Raw genomic sequence first — 26,837 nt, 5'->3', positions numbered from 1 at the left:
ACTTTTGTTTACGGGGGTAAGCCTTCAAGCCTGATGAGATCACACAGCCTTACACAGCCAGTGTCTCCAGTGTTTCTCTTCCATATTCTGAATAGGCTTCGATGCAGATGTGAAGAATGGATGACATTTTTATTCAGAGATTTATAAAATTAGAAGAAATGAAGCACTTGTTTACTTCTAACCCATTACTAAATAACAATCAACAGTAGGAATTTGGCAGGAAGCATGCATTTTAAAATAACTTTTCCACAGAATGTACACATATTTTATAAGGTCTTAAGAGAAATATTTAATTATCTGCTGTTCTAAATCCTCAATTCTATTTGGGGCCCACGTAGCTTCAACTTTAATTTCTATGCCTTAATTATTCTCTGAAGTAAATTTGAAGTGCACCCAATTTTGTTTTTTGAAACAGCATTGTAAGCATAAGGGAAAATAGCATCTTATCATATATTAGCATTGCTCTACTGTCTAACATAAAAAAACAGTCTAGACATCCTAAGGACTTGAGGTCATCCATTTTAGGGTATAGAGTCAATTGGTTTGCCAGTCAAGGTAGAGAAAAGCAATTAACTTTATGTTCACCAGGAGACTTAAATTCAGATAACCATCTAGGCAGATTTTTAGAAACATTTTTTCATAATTATATACTTAATGAATACTTTCTATGCCAAATCCTTAACAAAATCTGCATCAGCATTTTGCCATCAATACAATTCTATTTTGGTGAGATGAATATCCTTAAGGTTATTTTGTGGCAATATACCTTGAAATGTGTCAAGTTTTGGGGACAAAGTATTTTAAAGACTATGAAAATGCTACTTTGCCATTAGCATTATTAATAACATAGGAAACAATATTTTGGCATTGAAGAATAAAGCTCTTGAAAAGTGGTATAGGCCTTAAATTTTGTGATTTTAGATTACATTGTATACAATTAAAATAACTCTAAGATTGCTATAACAGAGAAAGACTAGGAGGCAAATTTATGTTACATTTTCATTATTAAAGTAAATAAAGATAAATAATCTTTAAAATTCACTAGCCATTCTACTAAATAACAGATCTATTAAGTAAAATATATTAATCCTTATTAGTTAAATAGCTGAAGTCTGGCTTATGCATAATTTTTATAAGGAGAAAGACTAAAACAAAGTGACATTCCACAACTTTGGTACCTAAAGGTACCAAAACCAAGATTCTGCACTGAAGTTGTATAAAAGATCACATGTACTTCCATGTCTACCAGTCTATGAAATCTATAAAATAAGATTTGTAAAACATTATACTCATCTATTGGTGATTATCATTGTTGGTAATATTTTATTGACTCTGTCTTTCGTGTTCTTTTACATATCCTATCCCATTTGTATATAAACATATAAAGTAAGGGATATTAATTTTACTTTCAAGAAAGATGAAGAGCCATATTTAAATAATTTGTCTATACTTACATAGCAAAATTATAAAATAATTGAGATACAAATGTGAATTATTTTCATAGTTTCACCTTTGTAAATATATTTTTTAAATATTTTATTATTTATTTATCTTCAGAGGGGAAAGGAAGGAGAGAGGAAGGAAACATCAATGTATGATTGCTTCTCGTGCATCTCCTGCAGGGAACTGGCCCCTGCCGAGAACTGGCCTGCAACCCAAGCATGTGCCCTGACTGGGAATCAAACCGCGATCATCTGGTTCGCAGGCCTGCGCTCAATCCACTGAGCTACACCAGCCAGGGCCCACCTTTGTAAATATTAAATGTTATGATGTGAAAGACGATTTTGCCCTCAAATTAGAAAAAAATGTAGGTCTGTACAAACCCTGACATTGCATTTGCTGTCTGGATGGCTTGGATCAATTATGACTGTAGAACTGGATTAATTTTAAGACAGCCTGGTGAGATCTGCAACACTTAAGATACCTGTGGTTAGTTCTGGCCTAACCACAGCAACCTGACCTGTTTATCCTAGTGTGTCACAAAGGATTATTGTTTCTTCAAGTGCCTTCATAAAGAAATGTAGGGAAGCAACATTCTAGTGATGTCTAAAAATACTTTGGTTTTTTTAATGCTTTGTTAGAGGAGTCTTGGCATAGCCTTATTTTTGGAAGTAGGCACAACAAGGCACAGACAGTTCACCTAACCTGCTCCTAGGTTGAAGGACTAATCAGCTGGGAAACTGGTATTTTGAAGTCAAGTGGTCTAATTCTTATCTGGAGTCTGAGTCTTCATCACCCTGTTGTGTGGCCACCTGAATGACCCCATGCTGATTATCTACAACATCTGACATGAAGACCAGGAAAAATATTAATATGAAACCTATGTTTGTGTTTTTGCCGCCACCAGATACATATTAAAGACAACAGTCTTGCACCAAAGGATAGGTGTCTTAAACTAAAGTGCTCACTGAAGCACCAGCAGAGGGCCCCACACTAGGGGGTCTTACTGGGGGGGGGGGGTCTCAGTGTTCTAAACTGTTTTAAGGATTTAGTAGTTTTGTATTTCCACCATTGGAGACAAATAACATAATAATTCCAAAGAACATTTGACCTTTAGTGATAACAAGAGTTGTTATTTTTATTCCCTAAACAATTTAAAATAAATTAATATCTGAAAGAAAAGGTTAATAAGAGACTAGTGGTTTCAACATGATTAAAATATAACCTCTTTCTAAAATCATTATTCAGAAATAGAGTAGAGAAATCAGGATAAACAGTCCCCTGATAAAATTAAGCCTTGGCCTGTTACAACCCATGCTGACTTAAATATCAACATTATTCCATGTGCTAGGGCCATGAGGAAAAAAAACAGCGAGACTTGTATAATGATAGCATAAATCAGTGGCAAGTTTAAAGCACAAATTTTATTCAAATCTGTCTTGTCTATACATGAAAAAATAATCCAAACTTCTAATAAAACATAAAAGACATGTAATTTGAAATCAGCAGTATCTGATTTAACAATACAATAAAATATAAACATTTTATAAACATGAAGTTAAAGCAATAGATATTTATTTGAGTAGTTTTTAAAAGTTGTCTTATAATTCATTATATTCAGAAATATTTGCAAGTAACTGATAAATCAGAAGCATTCACAAGTGTTTTGTACCTACCGGATACTCAGAAAATACTGGCTAATTGAATTAAGTACAACTTGTTTTTGTCAATTTGTTTTGTTCAATTTCAATGGGGACTTGGCCCACAACTCAGGCATGTGCCCTGATGGGAATCGAACTGGTGACCCTTTGGTTCACTGCCCACGCTCAATCCACTGAGCTACACCAGCCAGGGCTGTAAATATATTTTGATTATTTAGGAAAGAATACATCCTCAAATGAAAAGAATTTGTGACATAGAAACTCAAAACCCCAAAAGAAAAAAAAAAACAATACTGAATGTTGATACTCTTTTCAGGACACATTATCATGTTCTTCATGGCCAACATCTCCAGGCTTGAGATGGGAAAAGCGATGGTGTGACCTCAGACTGATCCCTCTGCTTCACTGTCGGTTCTCTCAGTATGTGCCTGGGACAGATTTGAGTCGGTGAGTTACTGTTACGATTTTCTGATTTTCTGAGTTCTGATTTTCTGTTGATTGAAAAACAGAACTTTTGTCAAACTGTTAACATCATATGCCTTATGGTTATTTTTAGGATATTCCTAATAGTAGGAAGGACTAGACAAAAAAAGAGTATAATACAGTAAAACATTTATTAATCTAGTGGGGAAAAAACTTACTTTGATTCTAACTTTGTAATGGATTCAGTTTCTTTAATAGATATGGTTTTATTGGATTTTTGTGTTCTTTTCAATGTTTTATTTTTTAAGGAAATTATATAGTTTACTTAATAGCGAGGGGTTATTCTTTTGTAGTTTATAATATTCTCAGATTATTATCTTTAAATAAGTGTAGGGACACTAGTGATATCTTTTTCATTCTTAAAAATTGTTTTTTTTTAAATCTTGGTAAGTTATACTAGGGAGTTGTAAATTTTACTAAATTTTTTTCCAGTGGACTAATTTGGGACTTTATTGAAAGTCTTCATTATGTGTATATATTATAAATCATGATTTTTTCTGCTGCTTACTTGATTGTTTCCATTCCTTAAACTTTGGGGCTTGATTTTTGTCCTTATAGTTGAGATGGAAGTTCTTGGGGTCCAGAAAGTTTTCTGTAAAAATGCTACAGTAAATATTTTGGGCCCTGGCTGGTGTAGCTCAGTGGATTGAGCGCGGGCCTGCGAACCAGACGATCGCGGTTCGATTCCCAGTGAAGGCACATGCTTGGGTTGCAGGCCAGTTCCCAGCAGGGGCCTGTTCCCAGCAGGGGATGCACAAGAAGCAACCATACATTGATGTTTCTCTTCCTCTCTTCTTCCTTCCCCTCTAAAGATAAATAAATAAATATTTAAAAAACATTTTGGGCTTTGTGGGCTCTAACATCCCTGTCCCAACTACTCATCTCTGCTCTTTCATAATGAAAACTGCGGTACACAGTATATAACTGAATGCGCATGGCTCTGTTCCAGTAAAACCGTATTTATAAAAACAGATGACAGGCTAGATTTAGCTCATAAGTCACAGTTTTGCCAAACCCTCATTTGATTATTTGTTTTTTAGACTTTTTTCCAATATGTGTAATCAGAGCTGGACATTACAATCAAAGTTTGCTTCTACTTTTGACAATTAACTACTTTGAATAAAGTATAGAAACATTAATTCCATTTAGGTCCTTTTATCCTCCCCAATTTGTAAGTATAATTATCTTAGTTTCCTATACATACATCAAGTACCCTATGAGGTAATATGATATTTTGTGTTAGTTATCAAAATAGTTTTAAAAACTCATACAAAAAGGGTAATCTGTATAGGGTGGAATACAAGGTGGAGCAAAAGTAGATTTATAGTTGTGAGTTTGTGAAACACAGAGTTTATTCTTATATTAGTATTTATTAATTGCTATACTATTTTCGTGTGAACAATGTAAACCTACATTCTGTATTTAACCCAATGTTTACCCACACCAAAGTTTTTTTCCCTGAAGTTCCAAGCCTTCTGTTAACATTTTCTTTCCATTTAATTTTTTTTTTTAGCCATTCCTTAAAGGTGACTTTGCTGAAATCAAATTATTTTAGTTTCTCTTTGTCTGAGAATATCTTTATTTTAACTTCATTCCTAAGGATACTTTCCCTGGCTATAGAATTTGTGGTAGACAATTCTTTTCTTTCAGGACCTGAAAATACAGTGTCAGTTCAGTTTCTCTCTTGACTCTGCTCCCTGCTGCCACCTGGGAGGGTGGACATGAAAGGATGATTTGCCTTGTTTTGTTTCTACTGGGTGATAGAAGCTCAGCTCACCACAGAAACCTGCTGAGAACTGAGGGAATGAAGGAAAAGCTGAGAGAAACCAGCCTCACCTCCTATCACCTGATTCCACCTTGCTGGTGATTGGTGGGAGTGGTTGTTCATCTCCCAGCTCAGTCATGATGGTCAGAATTGGAGGGAGGCAGAGTACTGACTAGCCACATCACATACCACCTCCCTCAGTTTAATTGCTGCAAGGTGGGGATGGAGGTTCAGCTCCCCATTGGACCTCACTAAGTACCCTGGGAAGGAATTGGGTGCTGCCTGCTTCTTCCAGGTGGAGAATGGAAGATCAGCAACCTGCTTGGCCCCTTGAACACCATCAGGTGGAAGAATTAGAGGATGGGTGAGAAACCAGCCCCCTGTTCACTTCTGCTATAACATTGAGGGAAAGGGCACATTGTCTCTCTATATAGATATTTGCTGAGATTAGGGAAGGTTACCAAAAAGATTTAATGTTTTTAGCTCACTTATTTCCCAGTTTTTTTTTTTTTTTAACCAGCTTTAATAAGCTTTCCTTGGAGCATTTTTTGGTCTTGCTGTTGGTGACTCTTGGCAAGAGGCTTCTAGAGCATCTTTCTAGAATGTATGGGAGGCAATGAGGAAACCCAGGAGATTTACCACCTTGCCTTTCTCAGGTCCTGAGGTCCCTGGAAATCTGTTTTATCATTGTACCTTTCAGCGACAAAATATAATTATTGTTGGGTTATGTTCGATGTTCTTTAGCTATAGTGGGTAACACCTGGGAAAAATGGGGCTACTCCTTCTTGGTCAGAATCAGAAGATCATGAGTATTGATGTTCATATTTTTTAAAGGGACTAAATAGTAATGAAAAATACAATAAAAAACAAAAATATATTTAATGATATTTTCTAATTTTTATTACTTACTTGACCCATTGACTATTTTAAAGTGTATTATAAAATATTAAGGTATTTTAGAATTTTCTAATTACCTTTTTTGTTGTTGCTTTCTAGTATAATTTTATGCTGAATGATTTCAATCTTCTGATAATTTTGAGGCTTGGTTTACCCAGTATATGAGTCATTTTGGCAGATGTGACATATACACTTAAAGTGTTTATTTAGTATAGTGCTCTATATATTTCTTTTGTTTTATGTTCTACATACTTCAAGAGGTCAGATTTGTTTACTAGGTATTCTGATCTGCTGTATCATTGATGATGTTTTTGTATGTTTATTATATTAGATATTAAGAAAGGTTCATTCAAATCTCCCACTGATAGTGACTTTATATGTATATTTCAGTTGTATTAATACATGCTATATATACTTAATTTTATGTTATTAGATACTAGCAGATTTGGGATTTCTAAAACTTCATAAAGTATGAACCTTTTATTATAAAATGTTCTGCATCTCTGGAAATGTTTGTGCTTTCAAGTCTACTTTAACAATGGGATAATTACACCAGCTATGTGTTGATTAATATTTACACTGTATATATTTTTATTCATCTTTCAACTCTTCTAAGTCTTTTTTGACTTCTAGAATATCCAATTTAATGATAAAACATAGGTATACAAATAGAACATAGTTATTATTATTTATTTGACAAAACATACCATATTGCATACTTGAAGTATATCAAATAGACTTAATTAGTTTAAAATTTCTTTGTTATAAGGAAAAAGAACACATTCTTGAGGTATTCCAAGGCCTCATTGGAATAACTCTACACCATTTTTAGGTTAAGAATAGGTCCCTTAAAATTTAAACACTAGGAAGGATAGAAAAAGGCCTTTCGTTACATTTATCTGGTAATCCCTGCTCCTGAGATGATTGCCTCATTTCTTTGCCCATTTTTGTCTTTAGACCCAAATAAGTAGCTCTGGTGTTGACTAAGGAATCAATCAAAGTGTTCCCTATTGTCAATTGTACCTGTGGCTTCTATGTGGAAATAAACACTTTTTTAAATTAAGAGAAATATCTGGGCCTCTTCATTCATCATCAGAGTAACTACTCCATTCAACCATGTTCCTACATGCCTCTTCTCTTATTAAGTTTAAGACAATCCTTCTTTCAGTGTCCTTCCTGCAATCCATACATTAATTTTCATCTAGATGCCCTGTATTTTCAAAATGCTTTGTATCACTTTTTTTGAAGTGGTTGCTTCCAGATCAAAATTAAATTCCAATACTTGGCTATTGTAAATTGTGCTGCTGTGAACATTGGGGCTCATAGGTTCTTTTGGATTGGTGTTTCAGGGTTCTTAGGATATAACCCTAGCAGTGGAATTGTTGGGTCAAAAGGCAGATCCGTGTTTGTTTTCTGAGAAAATTTCATGCTGTTTTCAACTCTTCTAAGTCTTTATCTATGAAATATATCTCCTCTGAGCTGTATATGTATGGATTTGTCTTTTTGTTTTAAACAAAAGTAACAATCTTAGTTTTTTATTTAGATCATTAAGTCTATTTACTTTAATGTAATTACTGAGAAGGTTGGGATATCTACCTTTTTAATATTTGTATTCCTTTTAAAACTTTATATTTTGTTTTTTATCATTAAATATTTTATCTTGAGTTAATTGTATATTTCTCATATGGTTTAAAAAGTACAAGAGATTCCATTTTCCAATTACCTATTTTCTCAAATGGTAACATCTTGCAGAATTGTAGTACAATACCACATTTTAGAAAGTAACATTGGTAAAATTCACCACTCATTCAGCTTTCATGTATGATTAGGTTTAGTTCCATAGCATTTTATCACATGGGCACATCCCCGTATTCACCAACACAGCCAACATGTAGAATACTTTCTTCACTGCAGGAGTTCCCCAATTGCCCTGTAACCATGCCAGCATCACTCTTCCCCCACCATGTCCATAATCTCTTACAACCACTAATCCATTCTTAATCTCTATTATTTTATCACTGAAAGAACATTTGTTAATAGAATCTTATGTTTTAATTATTGCCTAAATATTACACTATATGTCTTATTCCATTTGGGCTTCAATACAAAAGTACCACAAAATGGGTGGCTTATAAAGAGCAGGAATTTATTTCAGTTCTGAATGCTAGAAGTCCAAGATCAAGACACCATCATGGTTGTGTTCTCTGATAGAGGCTCTTTTCCTGGTTCAGAGCTGGTGCCTTCTCTCCGTGTCCTCACTTGGTGCAAGAGGCTAGGAATCTCTCTGGAGCCCCTTTGATAAGGCACTAATCTCATTCATGAGGTTTCCAGGCTTATATATAATCACATTAAACATTAAGGTTTTTTCAGATGAATTGGGAATGGGGGAGGACACCAACCTTAAGATCATAACACTATATGTGCATGATTTATGAGCATTTAATAACATTTATTAATTTTTTTCAGAAAATACTAAAAACCTAGAACACTAATTTCTTCATTTCATCCCTTTCATTGGGTATATTTTTGAAATAATTTAAATTATATGTGTAGTTTAAACTTCTCAGATTTTAGTTATATTGTCTTGACCTAACTTTGTATCCAAATATATATCCTAAATTTAATTCTTCTGTTTCCTATTTTTGGGGATTCTATTTTTTTTCTTTTTCAATTGTTGTTCAATTACAGTTGTCACACCATTTTCCCTGTTGTTCTCCTCTGCCTTTTCCATGAAACTCTCTTAATATTTCTGTTAATGCTATTTTTTAAAAACATATACATCTGTATTGTTTTCTTTTTCTTTTTTCTTTTTTTAGGATTTTATTTATTTATTTTTAGAGAGTGGGGAAGGGAGAGAGAGAAAGAGGGAGAGAGAACTATCAGTGTATGGTTGCCTCTCACATGGTCCCAACTGGGGACCTGGCCCACAGCCCAGGCATGTCTCCTGACTGGGAATCAAACCCATGATCCTTTCATCCACAGGCTGGCAATCAATCCACTGAGCAACACCAGCCAGGGCTCTTTTTCTTTTTAAATATTTTATGCATATGTGTGATGTAGAAGTGTTTACCTAAAACAATTTAAATATTTTATTTATGTATTTTTAGAGAGGGGGAAGGGAAGGAGAAAGAGTGGTAGAGAAACATCAGTGTGTGGTTGCCTCTTATGTGTCTCCTACTGGGGACCTTGCCTGAGACCCAGGCATGTGCCCTGACTGGGAATCGAACCACTGACCCTTTGCTTCACAGGCCCATGCTCAATCCACTGAGCTACACCAGCCAGGGCTACCTAAAACAATTTAAAAGAAAAAAGATATTGTTTGGGTGAGTACAGATGACTACTCACATTTTTATTTTTTATGATAGCTTAACACATCAACAGCTTTTAGCAATTGAATTAATTACACACAATAAATATTACAGTAATAAACTGTTATAAACATAGCACTAGAGTGGATAGCACAGCAATTTAGATTCAAGAACAAATTTATTGTTCACTCATTCACCCAATAAAAGTTGATTTAATGTCAGTAATTGGGAGCCGTTATGTTTTATTCCCTTGGTAAAGATGCTCATAGGCAGTGGAAGAAGCAAAGATTAAAATAACTAGAAGGATAAATAAATGTCATGTGATGACAAATGTAGAAGGTTTTTTAGATTAGTTCAAAAACTAGAATATGGTTTGTTAGCTAGTTTTGCCAAGGTCCATAATTTTAACTTCAATAATGCAATACATCTCATATTTAATTGCTACAAAATTTTGTTGCCATCCTATACTCTTGTACAGATGAATTAAAACATCACGATATTTTATCAGTAATGAGACAGTTTTGTACATTTTATGGTAATGGTCCTGGATTAATAAGTATATGCCTAATTTTAATTCTGAAGTTTCATAACATTGCAGAACATTGCAGTGTCAGGGAATTAGAATGCAAATAGAGGTTTATGAACTTTGGCTGATCTTTTAATCCTTGAGCTTTATTTTCAATATATGAAAAATAAGTGTAACAAATATATGTATAACATTATATGTATAATATATAAATAATATATACTTGAGTTTTGGAAACGGTATTTATCTCTGCACTTTCACTGCTTAACATGCTTTATGGTTCAGAAATGTTGTATATTATGAGTTATAATCAGGAAGAATTCTATCTCTCAATTTACTTTATGAGTAGCAGTATCATGAATTGCATGTTTATTAAAAGCTATGAAAATAGTTTTGAAATTAACTAATTTGTGCTATCACCTTTAAAAAAATTTCAAATAACAGCAGACTTTCTAATGTTCTTTGAGGAGCTCATAGCCTTTTTCTCCTGAGGTGAGGACATTTGAGATGGTGCCATATGGGGCCTTTTGGGTGAAATTTAGTCCCTGAACAGAAAGTGAGGAATGTAGTTGTGAGAACTGTGCTTTCAACAATCAATGTATATTATCAAAAAAAGTTTCTAATAATAAAGCCAAATATAAATTGGGCTCATAGTAAACATTCAATTCATGGTTGCTTGTTGAAAGATGGAAGATTTAGGGATGTGTACTAGGGGATCTGAAGAGAAAACAGAACCAGTGAGTATAAGGTAGAAAAGAACTAAGTTTGATACTATAATATCAAAAATAATATTGCAAACAGGGTTGTAAATGGAATAAAATGGTGAATCATACTGATGATAAAAAATACACCAAAAAGACTGAGAAACAGTCTTAATTTAGTGGTGATTTGGGGTAGAATAGTTTATAGAGCAAATTGGATTGAAAAACAGTTTGTTATAAGAAGAATGCTGACAGTAAAGAATGAAACAATATGTAAGGATATTGTATTTATAATGTGGTGAGGACGTGAAGAGAAGGATATAAATTTCAAGGCATGTTATCGACATGGTTACTGATTAAGGGGAAAGACTCAATAGCAAAGATAGAACCGGCATTCCTGTGTTGGTGAGCCATTGCCTTTGCCATTCCATTGCCTATATTTACCTGTGGTTCTACATATTTGGATCTAAAATGTAATTGACTTTTTTCCATTTTCACAGAATAACAGGTCCACAAAAAAAGTGTTTTATATAAACCAAGAATATTCAATGATTTTTAAAATATTCAACTGAATAAAAATTAAGAACCTACTTGATTTAGCTATTCCATGAGCTACGTGAGTGTCCCTTTGTCTAGCAGCATCTTTATATACACTCACTGTTTCACCTGTTCTTAACACAATTGTACTGTGGTGCTGAGGAAGAAAGTTCCACAAACCCCTTAAAATAGAGAATTCTCTCTGTAAAACCTCAAAAGTCCTATGGACAGCTGTAGATCAGTTATCATATGTTTTTCAAACTGGAGAAATTTATGTTGTCAAAGATTTCCTACTGGTTTCTTTTCTCAAGTTTTTTAACATATTTATTCAAGGACATAAGATTCTCAATTACATTTTAGAATTGTCCATAGCCAGAGAAGGATAAAATACCAGAGAAATTGAGTATCTCTGGAATTTTTAAAAAATCAGTAAGGAATAACATTTAAAACAGCATATCCAGTATATTTTAGTGTCATATGAAAGATTTTCTAATTAATAAAATGAGAGGATATGTATTTCAGAAACCCATAAATTATGACAAAAACAGAATAAAGGCACACAATATAGTGTGCCTACTAGCTGGAGACTAGATATTTAAGAGTGAAAAAGTAAAGCTATCCTCGAAGGATGATGGAGAGATGGAAGGATTCAGGAATGTAGAAAACATAGATAAACTATGGAAGATATGTTATAAGAAATAGCGTTTTCAGTCAGAAAGAGATAAGTAAAATGACTGAGAGGTGGGCACAAGAATTTACAATGCAGATCACTGTGAGGGTAGAAAGATAATAGTTTACTTATGAACTAAAATCCTGATTCCCAGAGACAAACTGTATCGGAACAGCTTTAAAACAAATCGTTCTTTTGCCAGGGAATTCTGGCACATTCAGAAGAAAAGGCTGTAAATTGAAATTATCCAGGGCTAAGCATCAGTAAAGTAGGAACAGCTGGAGGTCAAAATGACAGGATAATCTAGGGTGGGGAATAAAACCTCCTAACTGGTATAAATGAACAGAGAGCACAGTCTAGGGAGAAATCAGGTATATCCTGAATAAGTTTATGAACCAGACATTTGGAAAAGGGAAAAAAGAAAGATGAAAAAGGAAAAAAAGTTAATTAAGTAGATGTGAAAAGAAAAAGCATATAGTCAAAGAACAACAATGTAAGAATTCAAGTCTGACAGTGGAACTGTCTGGAATGAAGACTTAATCTCAGGTTAGCAAAAACAGGAGATTTATAAAATAAAACGGGGATGATACCTTTGCATTTACAAGTTAAAACTCAGAGCACTAACACTGTACTAGGACTATGAGCGATGAAAATTGATGTGTATGGCACCTCTTCATCTAACTTACAGCCTAGTAAGAAAGAACTATATAGCGGACACACAAACAGGTTAATAACCCTTTACTTGTAGAGAACAAGTACAAGTACTAAATGAACTAGGAAACATGGGATTACAAAAAAGGTAGAAATTCATTTCAAATACATGGGTTATAAAAAATAATATGGAACACGTGGCACCTGAGTTATTTTTTACATTTTTAAATGGATTTTGACAGGTAGAAATAATAAAACAAGCATTTTTAACAGATTGTAAGGTTTTAAGGAGCCCAGTTTATAAGTTTTAAAATATAATGTAATACAATACAATACAATTGGTGAATACAATACAGTATTCACCAAGATAGACCAAATTCTGAGCCATAATACACACTGAAAAGATTTTTTAAAAGATTTTATTTATTTATCTTTAGAGTGGAAGGAAAGGAGAGAAGGAGAGAAATATCAATGTACAGTTGCCCCTTGTGAGTCCCCTCCTGGGAACTGGTCTGCAACCCAGGCATGTGCCCTGACTGGGAATCAAATTGCGATCATGTGATTCACAGGCTTGCACTCAATCCACTGAGCTACACCAGCCAGGACTGAATTCCTCAGTATATTTCATTTTCAGCATCAATATTAGAGATTTCTTTTTTAACCTCAGAGTTATTTTGCCTATAATTCAGTATTACACTATATTCCAGTAGTATTTCACAGAAACTTGGTGTTATCACAATAAAAATAACTTAGCTCAATGGATAGAACATTCTTGACAGACTATAAAAAACTCACACACAAACTCAACAACAGGAACGTGCTTGTTCTTTAAGTTCCACATATAAGTGAACTCATATGGTATTAGTCTTCCTCTGAGTGACTTATTTCACTGAGCATAATAATCTCTAGGACCATCCATGCTGTTGCAAATGGCAAAATTTTGTTCTTTTTAAAGACAGAATAATATTCTATTGTATGTAAATATTCCACAGCTGTTTTTCCTACTCATCTACTGATGCATAGTTGGGTTGTTTCCACACTTGACTATTGTAAATAATGCTTCAATAAACATTAGGGTGCATGTATTCTTTTGAATTAGTATTTTGTCCCCTCAAAAATTTTAATATCTTCCTATATATGTCTTCATGTGGTATAAAATCAATAATGAATCAAAACAAGAATTATTATTTGTGTTAATCATAAATACATGTATATTTATGTATATGCAAAAGTTATATTAAATTTATTTATAGACTTTATGATGGGTAGCATGTTTTTCATATAAAGACTAAATCTTAATTTTAAATGAATAAAATTTACTTTAAAAAAATAAAAAATCTCAGACACAGAAAACAGCAGAGTGATTACCAGAGGAGAAGGAGGGTGGGTAAGGTAAAAGAAGGGATGGGAGGATAAATGGTGTTGGAAGGAAACTTGACTTGGGGTGATGAACATACAGTACAATATACAACTGTTGTATTATAGAATTGTTCACCTAAAACATCTTTAATTTTCTTAAGTAATTTCACCCACTAAATTCACTTTGAAAAAACTGTATTTTAAATAATATTTTATTTACTTATTTTTAGAGGGAGGAAAAGGGAAGGAGAAAGAGAGGGAGAGAAACATCAATGTGTGGTTGCCTCTCATGTTCCCCCACTGGGGACCTGGCCTGCAACCCAGGCATGTGCCCTGACTGGGAATCGAACCGTGACCCTTTGGTTCACAGGCCAGCATTCAATCCACTGAGCCACACCAGACAAGGAAAACACCTGGATTTTTGAAAAAATAAAAATAAGTAAAAATAAATGAATAAATTTATTTTCAAATTCAACCACATTTGAGAATAATTTTTATTGCCTGAGCAATAACCAAGAATAATTAGAAAAAATATAAAATATTTTGACTAGAATTATAAAATTAGTCTGCACTCAAAACTTCAGATTATATAACTCTTTAGTTAAGCAACTGTTGTTTCCAGCAAGTGTGCCTGTGTGTCTGTGGGTATACTGAGTATTACAGTTTTATCTAGGTAGCTGGAGATTAGTATACATGTTATAAAAGTTTAATGCCTCACAATAGTTAATAAATGGATAATGTAGTCTATTGATTTAAAAAGTATGCAATCAAACTATATGAAATAAATATTTTTGGTCTGTAATTTCAGAACAAAAGTATTCATAGAACTTCAGTGATATTTGAACATACCTGAATTCTACCAGTTACTCAGTAAATACTTGCTAAATTGTAAAGTATATTATTCTCATTTTCCTTTAGGGAAAATTGAGGCCCAGTGAACTACTAATTCATCAATATTCTCATTAATTCAATAGTAAAGGTACAACTATGTACCAGGTGGTAATCTTTACAATAAGTCTGTTTTTTAAGAGATTATATGTAAGCAATGAAATCTTTCAAATGCTTCCCTTTATTATTTATTTATTGCTTCACTTTATTATTTATTTATTGTGCATTCACAAATGCTTCACTTTATTATCTATTTATTGCTTATCAATTTATTTATTGTTTTTAAAATCCTCACCCAATGATATGCTTATTGATTTTAGAGAGAAAGGAAGGGAGAGAAAGAGAGAGAGAGAAATATAAGAGATATAAGAGAGAAATATGAATTGTCTGCCTCCTGTAAGCACCCCAGTTGGGGACTGAACCTATAACTATGTATGTGCCCTGACTAGGAATCAAACACACAAACTTTTAGTGTATGTGAAGGGGCTGCAGCCAACTGCGCTATCCAGCCAGGATGGCTTTACTTACTTCACTTATATTTATAATTGGGTTTTTATCAAATCAACCTGAAAAATATAAACAATATAAAAAGTGATAGATATTAATATATGGGCATGGTTTATAAAAGGTTGTTTAGAATTACTTTATCTAGGATCTATCTTACATATATAATTACATACCTTGCAGATGTGATCTAGGTATGTTAACTATAATCAGCTAAGATAACAAGCTGCTATGATTTATTTTAAAAAGAAAGAATAAACATGCTCAAACATGCTTTAATATATGGTACATGAAGCAATGACTCTGATTATCAGAGAGTAGAAAGAAATGCATATTGCTAAACTCAAATTAGTTCACATTTTTCAAGGATGTTGAGCTTCTGTCTAGACATTTTAAAAATTATTCTCCCTGTTGAGTATCAAAATTAAAAGTAAGAAAATCAGAGAGTCCAAAAGAAGTTGGACCCAAGGAGGAACACGCCAAGGCACATCATAATTACATTAGCCAAGATTAAAATGAAGGAGAGAATCCTAGAAGCAGCAAGAGATAAGGGGACAGTCACCTACAAAGGAGTACCCATCAGACTGTCAGTGGATTTCTCAAAAGAGACCTTACAGGCAAGAAGGGGCTGGAAAGAAGTATTCCAAGTCATGAAATCCAAAGACCTACAGCCAAGATTGCTCTATCCAGCAAAGCTTTCATTTAGAATGGAAGGGAAGATAAAGTGCTTCTCAGATAAGATCATATTCAAGGAGTTCATCATCACCAAGCCCTTATTACATGAAATGTTAAAGGGACTTCTCTAAGAAAAAGAAGATAAACAATATGAACAGTGAAAGGACAGCAAACTCACAGTTATTAACAACCACACCTAAAACAAAAGCAAACTAAAAGGACAACTAGATCGGTAGTGGAAACATAGAAATGGAGATCATATGGAGGGTTAGCAACAGGGGAGTGGGAGGAGGAGAAGTGGAAAGGTACAGAGAATAAGTAGCATAGACGGTAGGTAGAAAATAGACAGGGGGGGAGGGCAAGAATAGTATGGGAAATATAGAATCTAAAGAACTTGTGACACATGGACATAAACTAAAGGGGAGGGAATGATGGGGCTGGGGGTGTGTAAGGTGGAGGGGGATGAAGGGGGGAGATGGGACAACTGTAATGGCACAATCAATGAAATGTTAAAAAGAAAATTATGTAAAGTTATATTTTTTGTGTTTTGCATATTTTTGTCATCAGTTCAACAGAAGATTATTTAAGAGACAAACATCAGTTGTACTTCTTAAAAGCCTTTCATGTAGTCTTAAGATAAAACAAAAAAAAATGAATACTCTTTTGTTATAACTTGAAAGTTCTGTGTAAAAGGTATGATGACTATTTTCTCCAAAAATATTTATAATTTGGATGTGCAATGTCTTTGAGACAAAAAGCTTTTACCAAATGCCCAGTCCTAAAATAGAATTTAACTGCAATTGGTCCATTTTCTGAAGTGTATTGTTTTCTGCAATAGAGTAATACTCAAGTATGAGACATTGGGTTAACTTCCATTTATTTGAGATTTTTGTCTATTCCTGTTCTTTAAGCTGATATCTAAATGTGAAAAACATGATACAGAAAAAAAGTAAATATTAAAGCTGTACACAGCTGTTTTAAATTCTATAGCACTCTGGTAAATAATTTAGAATGGTACCATTTTTCTCCAACAACCAAAAATCAACAAAAGATCATAGAGATATTTAAACTGGTTATTACATTTTAAGGAAACTTTAATTGCTGTTTAAATGCACAACATTCACATAACTTAGAGAATGAAAATTTAGACCTGAAGAGGGGCCACAAGGGCCTCTTTTCCAAACCATCTTGGAGAAGGTGAGTAAACTGAGGTTGAAAGTGGTTTAACAATTGAAAAAATGCTGCAGCTTTTGATAACAGGTGATTTTCACATGATGTTTAATATTTCTGTGTTTATATGATCTTTCAATGATCAATAAGAATATGTATTGAAAAATGTGAAGAGATGATGATATTCAAAATAATGAACTTCTATGTATAATTTTATGGTAAATTGGGATAAAAATCCTAAAATATAATAGATGCACTTACATTTACATAATACATATTTCATAACTCAGTGTGTCTAAATTTATCTGAATCTCAAGATGTATTCTTGTAATTCAAAATTACATGTTGTCTTAGTTTATCTTTAGTCTCCCATTTTAAAATAGAGCTACTAAGAGAAGTAAGCAAATCTGACTTTGAAGCTGTATTTATACTGTTTGAAATAAGAGCTTTACAGCAGACCTAATGATAAATGGGATGATGTTTTGGTCTGATTTGTTCTGACATATCTGCAGGCAGAATGCTTTTCAAGTCGTTGCTGTGGACGGAGTTTCCAGTGGGATTATTCAGTGCCTGTCTGCTGAAGACTGTATTGACTGGCTACAAGCAATAGCTACTAATATTTCAAACCTCACAAAGCACAATGTAAGTAGTAATTCAAGTAATACCTGGCCATAAAGTTCTCATTTTGGTAATTAAAAATATATATGTGTATATGTGTGTATACATATGCACACACATACACACATGTGTATATATGTATATACACACAAATGTATATACAATTGGGGACCCTCCCCCAAATGGAGTTTATTTATAAAAAGTGTGTATTTATTCTTACATCTTTAAGCTTCAGTTACCTTCAAAGTACTCTCCATTTGATGCACTACACTAGTCAAGATGTATTTTCCCACTGCTCAAAACAATGTTTGAACTCGTTGATTTGTATGCCTTTTAGTGCTTCTGATGTTTTTTATTTCATCTCTTCCATATCATTAAAACATTTTTCTTTGAGAACTTTTTCCATCCAGGGAAGAAAAAAGTTGCTTGGGGCAAGTTTGGGTGAATAAGGACAAAGGGGCCTGGGGGGTCATAATCTTTTTATCAAAAACTGCTGAACACTTAGTGTATTGTGGGTAGGTGCACTCATAAATCACCCATCATAGAATGGGCAAATATTGAAGGAGTCTTAAAAAGAATTCATTGAAGTCAAATGCAGCCTCTCTCTCAGAACAACATCAGCTGGTACACTGACACAGATGGGTCCCTAGAACACTCACCTAGTGAGAAAAGCCTGTACTACAAGCTCCCTCCTTCCCAAAGTTAATAATTGATATAACTTTGTATCAGTTATTAGGCATTCATATAAGAAAAGCCATCATGAAATTTTCCTGGAATGTTTTTCAAAAGAAAATCACTTAATCCCAAGTAGACCAATTTACCAGTTCAAGAATATCTTCACCCACAGATTTCCCTTCCAAATTCTGCTAAATATCAACATTAGTTAAATGAGTGAAAATAGATATTTAGCATGCATTCATTATATACATGAATACACATATATTACATGTATACACATAGTACATATTATATGTGCCACCATACATGTATACATGCATGTGTAATGTGTATGTATATATGCATATATATAATGGATACATGCCAAATATATGTAGGAGTGTGTGTATAAATATTCTGGGTTAAAATAATACTAACTTTCAAGAGTATTGCTGACATTTCTTTAGTGACTTTAGAATTATAGGTAGAAATTTTTAAAGCAGTGGGAGGAGAGGTAAACAGAGTTAACATGGAGACCAAAGGTCTCATCCAAAACTGAGCTGGTAGAGGAACAGACTCTCAGGAGTCTCTGGGGAACTGGTAACTCACACATAGACATATCTGTATTGTTAGGAATGGTTTCTCTAGTTTTTCTCTGTCTTTCTACTCCAACCTTTTTCTCTTTTCCCATTCCTGTTCATCTATTATTACTATCTTTTCATTAACCCTATTGATTAAAAACTTACTAAATTCTTTCTTCCCCTTACGGTTTGGGGAAGTAGAGTTTAGCAAAACATGTGGAACTATAAACCTCACTTCACTGAGTATTGTTACAAAGCACTTAAATGATTTTATCTTAATTGTATTTTTAAAAGTATGTTAGATATTACCCACATCTTAATACTCTTCTCTTTCCAAAACCCTTCTATGCTATGTTGAAGAGTTTAAGAAGCCCTAAAGAAAATTCAAAAAGCAAAAATTATGTGGCTTTTCAAAAAGTCAAGCAAAAGTATGTGTTTTTTTTTAATTTTAATATTTTATTTACTCAAAAAGAAACCCCATACTTTTTAGCAGTCACTCCCCATTCCCTTTACCCTCCAGCCCCCAGCAGACAGTAATCTTTTTGTCTCTAGATCTGCTTATTCAAACAATTCATTATACCCTACAGGTTTTTTTTTGTGTGTGTGCTTGGCTTCTCTCACTTAATGTTTCCAAGATTCATCTTTGTTGCATAACTTTTTAAACCAAGTCATAAACATACAGAACTCTTTTCACATAAATGAATCTACAGACCCAAATGTGTTTGCACAGGTTTTTCTTTGAAGTCTAGAAAAGATTGTGCCAAATATTTCTTAAAAGGAGAAAGAAAGACTGCTAATACAGAGAACAGTGTTGTCATAAATAATCATGCATATATCTTCTGAGTGAATGTTTAAGGTATTATCTGGGAATGGAATTGATAGAACATGTACATGTTCAACATTCCCTGGTAATTCCAAATGTTTTCCATGGTACTGTGCATATTACCCATTTCAGATGACAGGTCTTTTACCACAGATCACCTCAACTTGATATTATCCTTACTTTTACATTTTTTGGTGATTTGGTATGTTTAAACTATGTCTCAAAATAAAGGCAGGCATTTTTTGCTTTCATGATACCTGAATAGGTGCATCTACACAAAGCCTAATCCAAGACATCACTCAAAAAAGAGGCCTGCTTGGTTATGCCTGGCTTGGGCAAAAATGACCCTGTAACACTCAATCTGTGTTCATCTGGTGGTTTCATCTTGTTGGCATTGCAGGTGATAGCAAGGGGTATCAGATTAACCAAAAGAAAAAGAAGGAAAAGGAGGAAGGAAGAAGGGGGGGAAAAAGCAGTATTTTTTTGAGGATCACATCTCTCTTTTTCAACCTTAACTCCCTTAAAGGGGTTATTCTAGGGTTAAAGAAAAGAGATTTGCACTTCATATGAGTCAACGCTGTATTTCATTTGCAATAATTAATGCCAAAGTGATCTAGGATCTTGCATTATTTAAAAAATTTTGAAGAGAAAACTATCTTAAATTTTAAATTCTAGTATTTTCTGTTTACCTAGACCTAAATTTACATTTACTCCCAAAATTAGGAATACTCTTATAAAAACAGTATTTCATTGGAATGTATGTTCAGTTAAAATACTATAACCCAGGAAACAAGCACATGAATGAATAGTCAACACTTTATTTTAAGCAAAAAAATGAAGATATCCTCTGTAAGTAAAAAGAAGGAAAGCCAAATTGTAGTGCTGGTTTTTCACTCTTGGGATATGTGCTCAGCATCAAAGTTAAGAAGCTGAGCACTTTGTGTAGCCATTTGAATATTTAAGATGGAAAAAAAGAAGCAACATTTTCAGCATATTATGCTTTATTATTTGAAGAAAGGTAAAAAAGCTAGGAGAGTGTTTAGGGATCCATTTGTATCAGTGTGCCAGCTGTTGTTGTGAGGGTCTGTGTTAATTTTCAGTGATTAAAAAAATTTTTTTCAATGCACTTGCCCATTTTATGATGTGCAATTTATGAGCACACCCGTCCACACTGCACAACCAGCAGTTTTTGATCAATAATGGCATGACCCCCACTCCCCATTCTCCTTATTCACCCAATCCCACCCCAGGGAGTTTATTGTGTTTCCATGGATTAAAAAATCCTCCAATGGAAGCATTTTGCTAACATGGAAGAGGTAAAACAAAAAAAATGGCAGAAGCACTAAAAGGCATTAAAACAAATGAGTTCAAAAGTTGTTTTGGCCAGTGGGGGAAAAATCTTGATTGGTGTATAACATCAAATGGAGAAATTTCAAAGGTGGCTGAAGTTTAGGCATGTAAGAATAAATATACAATTCTTTAAAAATAAATTCTGTGTTTTTTGGTCCCATCTCATAAATATTTAACATTTATGTTAAATTTTAAGGGCAGATAAAAACTAAAAACAAAAACTTATTTTGACCCAGATATGGTTTATAAAAATGCATTTATGGGTTAACTGTATTAAGAAAATAATCTTTTAAATATATTGTATATATATATATAGCTGCATGAATATTCAAACATATTATGCATAGTAATAATATGTGAAAGTTAGATTGATTTTAGTGGAAGCAATGACTGCATTAATAATATAGTTGTTATGCTTGAGTAGTATAAAAAAGAATATAGACACATGAAAGTAGTTAGAAGAGTTGTATTTAGCTAGTAAGATGTTTAATCTAGTTTTCTTAACATTTTTCTTTGGTCTCAGAAAATACTAGAAATAATACTTTGTAGAGGATATAAAAATAATTTTCTCTATATTTTGAAAATACTCTGAGGGAATGTGGATTTATATAAGCCTGACTGAATAGTTTACCTGTTATTAATAGGTACAAAAGGAAAATATTGAGATAAATATCTAAGGGTATTTCAATCTAGAGATTAGCATAAATAAGAATCAATTTGAAAAATGATCAACTAATACTAATTATAAAATAAGTTAAAAATAAAATTATTCTATTACAATGATGTACATAAAATATAATTACATAAGTATTATTAGAATGAAAAATGTAATATTGAAATCACAATTTTATAGAATTTTTAAAAATAATGAATTATATTTTAGTATGAACACCAATTGAAGAATGGACTGAGGAGAAAGTTAAAACAGTTTAAAAAATGAATTAAAAACAAAAAACAAATAATCTACAAATCAGTGCTAGAATCACTGGAGTGATACCCAATGCCCATTTTTCATTTTATTTGCTAATTTCAGAAGTAATAAATCTGTGAAATAGGGAGATTTTTATACCCATTTTATGTGAAAGTGACATGTAATTATAGTTGTTTTTTAAAAATTTCTTTTTCCAGATTAGTCGATGATTAAAATATTCAGACAAACATGTATTAATTTTATCTTATCATTACTCAAGTGGCTTCAAAGTATCTACAATGTATTTAGTAGATGGTAACACTAGAAAATAGTGCTTTAGGGACCTGTATGAAGGCTGTGCTTGCACAGAAACCCATTCATTCTTCTCAAATTATATGCTTCCACATTGAAAATGGAGAACTGGTAGGGGCCCTGCTTTAGTGGGGTGGGTTCCAAGGAAGGCATAAACCAACTCCCACTGCGCATTTGCTATTATTCCAGGTATAATGGACTTGAAAATATTCATAAAGGCAAAATTTATCAACTGTAGAAGAACAGTCCAATTCATTATTCTAAGAAATAGTACTTGCTTCAAGTTAATATTATTTATATACCTCATTATTTACCAATTATATAATCAATTATATATGGAAAGTTATTAATATTTATTTCCATTATAAAATTATATTAAATAACTAAAGATGTTAAAATAAGAAATTCTTGGGAACCTTTAGATGGATAAATATATTTTGCATATAGAAAAAATATGGTCAGTAGGCAGGTTTTGGTAGGCTGAGTTTTCAATTATTTTCACTTCCTGCTATTCACATACTTATGCCATATTTTCTCCATGTGTGGGCTGAATAATAAGCTCAGAAGCAGCTCTGTTCCTCTCAAAATTTCCAGTGAGACTATAGTTTCTTTTTTTTAATTTTTTAAAAATTTAATTCTTATTCAAGTACAGTTCTCTGTTTTATATTCCCTGCCCTGCCCCTCCAGTGCTCCCCACCTCCCTCCCATTTCCACCCCCACCTTAATTATTGTCCATGTGTCCTTTATACTTGTTCATGTGAGTCCCTCCCCTTTTCCCCTATGATTCTCTCCCCTCTCCTCTCTGGACCCTGTCAGCCTGTTCCGTATTTGAGTGTCATTGGTCATATTTTGCTTGCTTTTTTGTTTTGTTGTTTAGATTCCTGTTAAAGGTGAGATCATACAGTTTCAACTGAGTCTTGATTACTGACTTATGAGAAACAGTGGATGCCTAAGTGACACCTGGATTCTTCTTGACCAATGAAAATATTAGATAGGAAATGCTTTTGTGTGTGTGTGCTGTTTTTCACAATGCACATTATTATTTTTTCTTACTATTATTTAGTTGTAGTTTTCCTGCCTTTTTTCCCCATTTCCCTCCCCTGCCTCATCCACCCTCACTCTCACTGTCAGTATCCCCATTGTCCATTCCCAGGAGTCCTCTATTTGTGTTCCCTTGTTTGCTCTTTCCTCTTCTTTCCCCCTTTAGCCCCTCCCCACTGTCCTCTGGTCACTGTCAGTTTGTTCTTATTTTCAAGTCTCTGGTTCTATTTTGCCAATTTGTTTGTTTTGTTGGTTAGGTTCCACTTATAGATGAGATCATATGGTATTTTTCTTTTACTGCCTGGCTTATTTCACTTAGCATAATGCTCTCCAGTTCCATCCATGCTGTCACAAAAGGTAGGAGTTCCTTCTTTCTTTCTGCTGCATAGTATTCCATTGTGTAAATATACCACAGTTTTTTGACCCACTCCTTTACTGATGGGCTAAATAGATTTGACCTAAATAGGTTTCTTCCAGCACTTAGCTATTTTAAGTAATGCTGCTATGAACATTGGGGTGCATAAGTTCTTTTGAATTGGTGATTAAGCATTCTTAGGGTGTATTTCCAAGAGTCAGATATTCCATGCAGCAATATTTTTACCAGTACATACCCTAGGACATGGGATATAAAGGCGAGAATAAACAAATGGGACTACATCGAACTAAAAAGTTTATGCACATCTAAGGAAAACATCAAGAAAATGGTAAAGGAACCAAATGTGTGGGAAAACATATTTGCCAATGATACCTTGGACAAGGGTTTGATCTCCAAAATATATAAAGAACTCGCATGACTCTACACCAGGAAGACAAACAATACAATTAAAAAATAGTCAAAGGACCTGAACAGACATTTCTTCAAGGAGAACATACAAAGGGCCCAGAGACATATGAAAGGATGCTCAGTATCACTAACCATCAGAGAGATGCCAATTAAAACCACAATTAGACACCACTTAACACCTCTCAGAATGGCCATCATTAATAAATCAATAAACAAGTGCTGGTGAGGTTGTGGAGAAAAAGGAACCCTAGTGCATTGTTGGTGGAATACAGACTTGTGCATCCATTGTTGAAGACTGTTTGGATTTTCCTCGGAAAACTAAAGATGGAACTGCCTTTCAATCCAGAGACAGGAAATGTTTTATTCTCATTAAGTGTTGGTATTACAACAATAAGGAGCTAAATTTGTTATCTAGATCCAAGTAACAATGAACTCGATCACTTAAAACAACATGAATTTATGCTTCCTGCTGTTCCAAAGCCAGAAGTCCAAAATCAAAGCACCAACATGGCTGTATTCCCATAGAAGTTTCTAGGGGAGAATCCTTTCTTTCCTCTTCCAGCTTCTGGTGGTTTTCAGCATTTTTTTGGCCCTTGTGGTTCATGATCAGAATGCTCTGTTCTCTGCTTCTACAGTCACATCAACTCTTTTGTGTGTCTATTCTCCTTTGTGTGTCTCTTATAAGGGAACTGGTGTTTCAGTATATGCCCCTCTCAAGTACATATCCAAGTTTATCTCACACAAAGATCCTTAACTTAATTACACCTGAAAAGATTTTTTTCCTAGTAAGAAAATATTTGCAGTTTCCAGGGACTTGATGTAGATATTTCTCGGGGAGATGGAAGTCACATTTTTGGCCTACCACAAAAACTAGTGCATCATATAAACAACATGCTTATATTCAGACATTGAGTTCTGTTTTATCTTCCTTGATGGTATCTTTATATCAGTTGAGTTTATAAAGTCTTTATTCTGCACTGTCTGGGAGTCAACCGAAAAGTTTTCAGTTCACACATGGAATTGGGTATCTTTGTCTCCCACTGGATCATCTGTAGGATATCCCTGATGCTCTCTGGTTCTCAAGGAGTCCCTGTCTTTATTTTTTCCAGAAACTCAGAGCTTCTTTGAGTAAAAGTCTGTACAATTCCTCATGATAGGTAAATATCAAGTAAATTGGACTTTATGGGAAATACATTACTAAAGATAGAGGTGGTTGCTTCATAATTATACAAAGTTGAATTCATTAGATAGAGAAAACATACACTATTGAGATCACGAGATTAAAAATTATCTATTATAGGGGATTGAAAAGTAGGCTGAAGAGAATAAAAGTAGACATTCTACACCAGAACTAGAACCACACAAAAATTAAGGCATATTCATGAGGCAGAGGAAAGAAATATAATGGATTATGTAATTACAGCAAGCAAATAACTGATTTATGCTACCTCTTTATTGTAGCCAATAGTGTCGTTATCACAATCTTCCATCGTATGTAAGATTATAACTTCCATTAAATTACTTGTTCAGGACAGGATGAGTCTTGAATGCCTCCACAGTCTAAGTCAGGGAGAGGAGCTCATTTTAATTATCAATCATCTAAAACCTTTCAGTATCTCATTGAGATTTCTTAGGGAAAAATTAGTTCTAATAAGGTTTTTACAATCCAACATTCATCCCACATATACCCTTTAAATGCTACCTGCTCCACAAAAAAAAATAGATAATCATGCATTCATTTAAAAATGCTTTAGATTTTTAAATTTACAAATTACAAGGAAAAACTGAAAAAAATTGAAAATGTTAGTCAGTAACTGAAAATTGAAAATTAAATTTGTTTTTGTTTATCATCTTGTCACTCTGAACATTTTTAATGGGCAGAATAATGACCTCTTCCCAAAATGTCTATGTCTTTTTTTAAAAGATTTTTATTTATTTATTTTTAGAGAGAGGTAAAGAGAAGGAGAAAGAAAGGGACAGAAACATCAATGTGTGGTTGCCTCTCATGTGGCCCCTACTGGAGACCTGGCCTGCAATCCAGGCACGTGCCCTGACTGGCAATCAAACCTGTGACCCTTTGGTTCACAAGCCTGTGCTAAATTCACTGAGCTTTACAAGCCAGGAGGCCAAATGTCTATGTGTTAGTCTCTAGAACCTATGAATATGTTATGCCACATGGCAAAACAAACAAACAAAAAAGCATTAAGATTGTAGATGGAATTAACTTTGCTAATCAGCTAACAACAAAATAGAAAGATTAGCCTTGACTATCCAGGAGAGTCCAATATAATTACTGGTGTCTTTACAAGTAGAAAAAGAGGGGAAGGGAGAGAACCAGTGAAGATGGCCACACTAGAAGGAGAGAGTCTGACATTACTGTCATCAAGATGGGAGAAGGTCTCAGGAACTAAAAAAAGCAGACCAGTAGAAGTTGCCAAAGACAAGGTGGGTGATGTTGCTCCTCCAAATACTCCAGAAAGGAATAGAGCCCTGCCAAGATCTTGATTTTAACCCAATTAGGACTTA

At 33.7% G+C, this 26,837-nt stretch overlaps 1 protein-coding gene across 1 annotated transcript in view; it reads left to right on the top strand.

The window, feature by feature from the left end:
* Positions 1-26,837, top strand: part of LOC118977063 (gamma-1-syntrophin-like) — a 263,268-nt gene that overhangs the window by 142,253 nt on the left and 94,178 nt on the right. The window contains exons 9-10 of the mRNA XM_037031825.1: positions 3,418-3,548; positions 17,748-17,877. Coding sequence (XP_036887720.1) covers positions 3,418-3,548; positions 17,748-17,877 — 261 coding nt within the window. The remainder of the gene's footprint in view (positions 1-3,417; positions 3,549-17,747; positions 17,878-26,837) is intronic.

Source organism: Sturnira hondurensis, unplaced genomic scaffold (genome assembly GCF_014824575.4).
Source record: "Sturnira hondurensis isolate 20B ecotype Veracruz unplaced genomic scaffold, ASM1482457v3 Scaffold0021209, whole genome shotgun sequence".
Classification (NCBI taxonomy): domain Eukaryota; kingdom Metazoa; phylum Chordata; class Mammalia; order Chiroptera; family Phyllostomidae; genus Sturnira; species Sturnira hondurensis.
Note: the sequence above shows the minus strand (reverse complement) of the source record. Positions and strands in the feature narration are given on the sequence as shown.